The sequence below is a fragment of the Tupaia chinensis genome, unplaced genomic scaffold, assembly GCF_000334495.1.
Source record: "Tupaia chinensis unplaced genomic scaffold, TupChi_1.0 Scaffold139785_1, whole genome shotgun sequence".
Taxonomy (NCBI): domain Eukaryota; kingdom Metazoa; phylum Chordata; class Mammalia; order Scandentia; family Tupaiidae; genus Tupaia; species Tupaia belangeri.
Window position 1 is genome coordinate 281,778 of NW_006199665.1, and position 2,614 is coordinate 284,391.

At 50.5% G+C, this 2,614-nt stretch overlaps 1 protein-coding gene across 1 annotated transcript in view; it reads right to left on the reverse strand.

Annotated features, from left to right (window-relative positions):
• LOC102469671 (cytochrome P450 4F6-like) overlaps positions 1-2,614 on the reverse strand; it is a 24,081-nt gene that overhangs the window by 13,017 nt on the left and 8,450 nt on the right. Inside the window, exon 7 of the mRNA XM_006162284.2 lies at positions 904-1,203. Coding sequence (XP_006162346.1) covers positions 904-1,203 — 300 coding nt within the window. The remainder of the gene's footprint in view (positions 1-903; positions 1,204-2,614) is intronic.

Here is a 2,614-nt window from a genome sequence, read left to right on the forward strand (position 1 = left end):
CTCCCTGGTCTCCCGCGTCCTTTTTGCTCCTCCTAGGTAGCCTGCTACAGTTACCTATAAAAGTTATTTCCAGGGGCCCAGCAGGGGGCGTGGTGGGTAAAATACTAGACTCCCACATGGTTGAGTGCGGTTGAATCCCAGAACCGGTAGCTTGAAACTCATGCTGAGTGCGTGTGTGTGCATGCGCAAAATCTCAGAAAAGAAAAACAAAGAGAGACCAGCAAATGGCGTAATAGTTACATCACACTCACACGAAGTCAACCACGGATCCAGTCCCACACCTGGCGACTTAAAACACGCTGGGTGCATGTGCGCGTGTGCCCAAAATGCCGAGAGGAGACTGGAAGAGAAGGGATTGTGGTGTGGCCAATCCCCTTGCGGGGGTAGAGGGAGTGATTTCTCACTTTCTGCCTCTCTCTCTGTCTCTCCACAAGCTTACAAGCCCTATAGCACAGATCTCTAAAAAATAAATAAATAAAAACACACAACCAAATCTCTGTAAAAAAAGAAAAAAAAAGTATGTGCAGTTTGTTCCTGTCTTTCCCAAGCCCCATCCACGGCTCCCCAGGGTCCTCTGCATCAAAATCAACTTCTTTGATCCTACATATCACATCAAAGTCTATTCTTTTCCTTTTTTTTTTTTTTTTGGAGAGGCTTTTGCTATAGGGGGCGTGCACTCACCAGACAGAGAGACAACAAGCAGAAATCACCCCCCAGGGGGGATGGTCACGCCGCAATCTCTTCTCCTCCATTCTCCTCTCGGGATCTTGGGCACGCACGCACACGCGCCCAGCGTGAGTTTTAAGCCACCGGGTCCGGGACACGAACCACGGTCGACTACATGGGAGTCCAGCGACATGGCCATTACACTAACTGCTGGTTCCCATCAAGGTTTATTGTAACTCTTGTATTCGGATCCCCGAGAAGCCCACCTTGGCGAGGAGGAGCACATCGATGAAGTCCAAAGTCTTCGCCTTGGCCTTGGCCTTGAGGAAGTCGTCCACCCCCTGGCTGGGGAGGGTGCGGCGCCGCTCCCGGATGATGGCCTCCGTGAAGTCATGCACCAGGCGGCAGGCCCTACGGAAGCGCCGCCCAGCAGGGGTGAGGTAGTACAGGGCGTCCGCGTGCAGGAGGAGCTGCTGTTGTCTTTTCACCACCAGGGCACTGAGCTCCAAGATGGTGGCGATATATTCACTGGGACTCCTGCAGGGCCAGAACCGAGAGAGGAAGCTAGTCTTTCACACACACAGAAGCCTGGGAGCATCCCTTCTGCAGGAACCCCAGGACTGCAAATGGAAAGGGGTGCCCTCAAAGCAACCTCTCTCTCTGCTTCCTATTTTCAGGGAGCTGCCCCATGCCCCAGGACCCAAGGTGGACATCATCTTCTCTCTCACTTGCTTTTCTTTTCTTTCTCATTTTTATTATTATCATTATTATTTTGGAGAGGTTTCTGCTAGAGGGCATGTGCGCTTGCTGGAAAGACAAGAGAGAGAGACAGAAAGTGAGAAATCACCCCCCAGGGGTATGGCTATGCCACAGTCCCTTCTCCTCCATTCTCCTCCAGGATCTTGGGCACACACGCAGATATCCGGAGTGAGTTTAAGCTGCCAGGTCTGGGATTCGAACTGCAGTGGATTATGGGGAAGTCCAGCAATGTAACCGTTACGCTATCTGCTGGTTCCTCTCTCACTTTCTCAGCATCAGGTCCTGTTCATCCTTCCCTGCTTTCTTCCCCATGTTCTCCTCCAAGCTCAGACCTCCTGCTTACTAGGTCTCCTTGCATCCTACATTGACATCATAGTCAATATTTTTTTTTTGAGAGTTTTTTTTTTCTTTGTTACAGGGACCGTGTGCTTGCCCGAGAGAGACAGACAGAGAGACAGAAAGACCACCCCCCAGGGGGGATGGCCACACCACAATCCCTTCTTCTCCATTCTCCTCTCGGGATCTTGGGCATGCACGTACACACGCCTGGTGTGAGTTTAAGCCACCGGGTCTGGGACTCGAACTGCGGTCGACTACATGGTAGTTCAGTGACATAGCCATTACACCAACTTCTGGTCCTATCGTAGTCAATATTTGACTCTATAGAGTGAAATGTTCAAGTTTCATTTTGTTTCGCTTTTAGAGTTTTTGCAGTAAGGCATGTGAGCTCGCCAGAAAGAGACAGAGACAGTGAGAAAGAAAGTGAGAAAACAAGCCTGCCAGGTCCAGGACTCAAACCACAGTTGGCCATGTGGGAGTCCAGTGTCCCAACCACCATGCCACCTGCTAGCCCCCTAAGTAAATAATTCTTTTTCTTTTTTAAGAAGAATTAGTTTAGGGACCAGCAGTTGGCTAGCAGTTGGTGTAATGATTGCGTCTCTCGACTCCCGTCTAGTCGACCATGGTTCGAGTCCTAGCTTGGGTGGCTTAAACTCGCACCGGGTGCGTGTGTGTGCGTGCCCAAGATCCTGAGAGGAGAATGGAGGAGAAGGAATTGCAGCATGGCCATCCCCCCTGGGGGGTGATTTTTTGCTTTCTGTCTCTCTGTCTCTCTGTGTCTTTTAGGCCAGTGCACGTGCCCTATAGCAAAAACCTCTCGATAAAAAAGAAAAGAAAAGCAATATTTCAT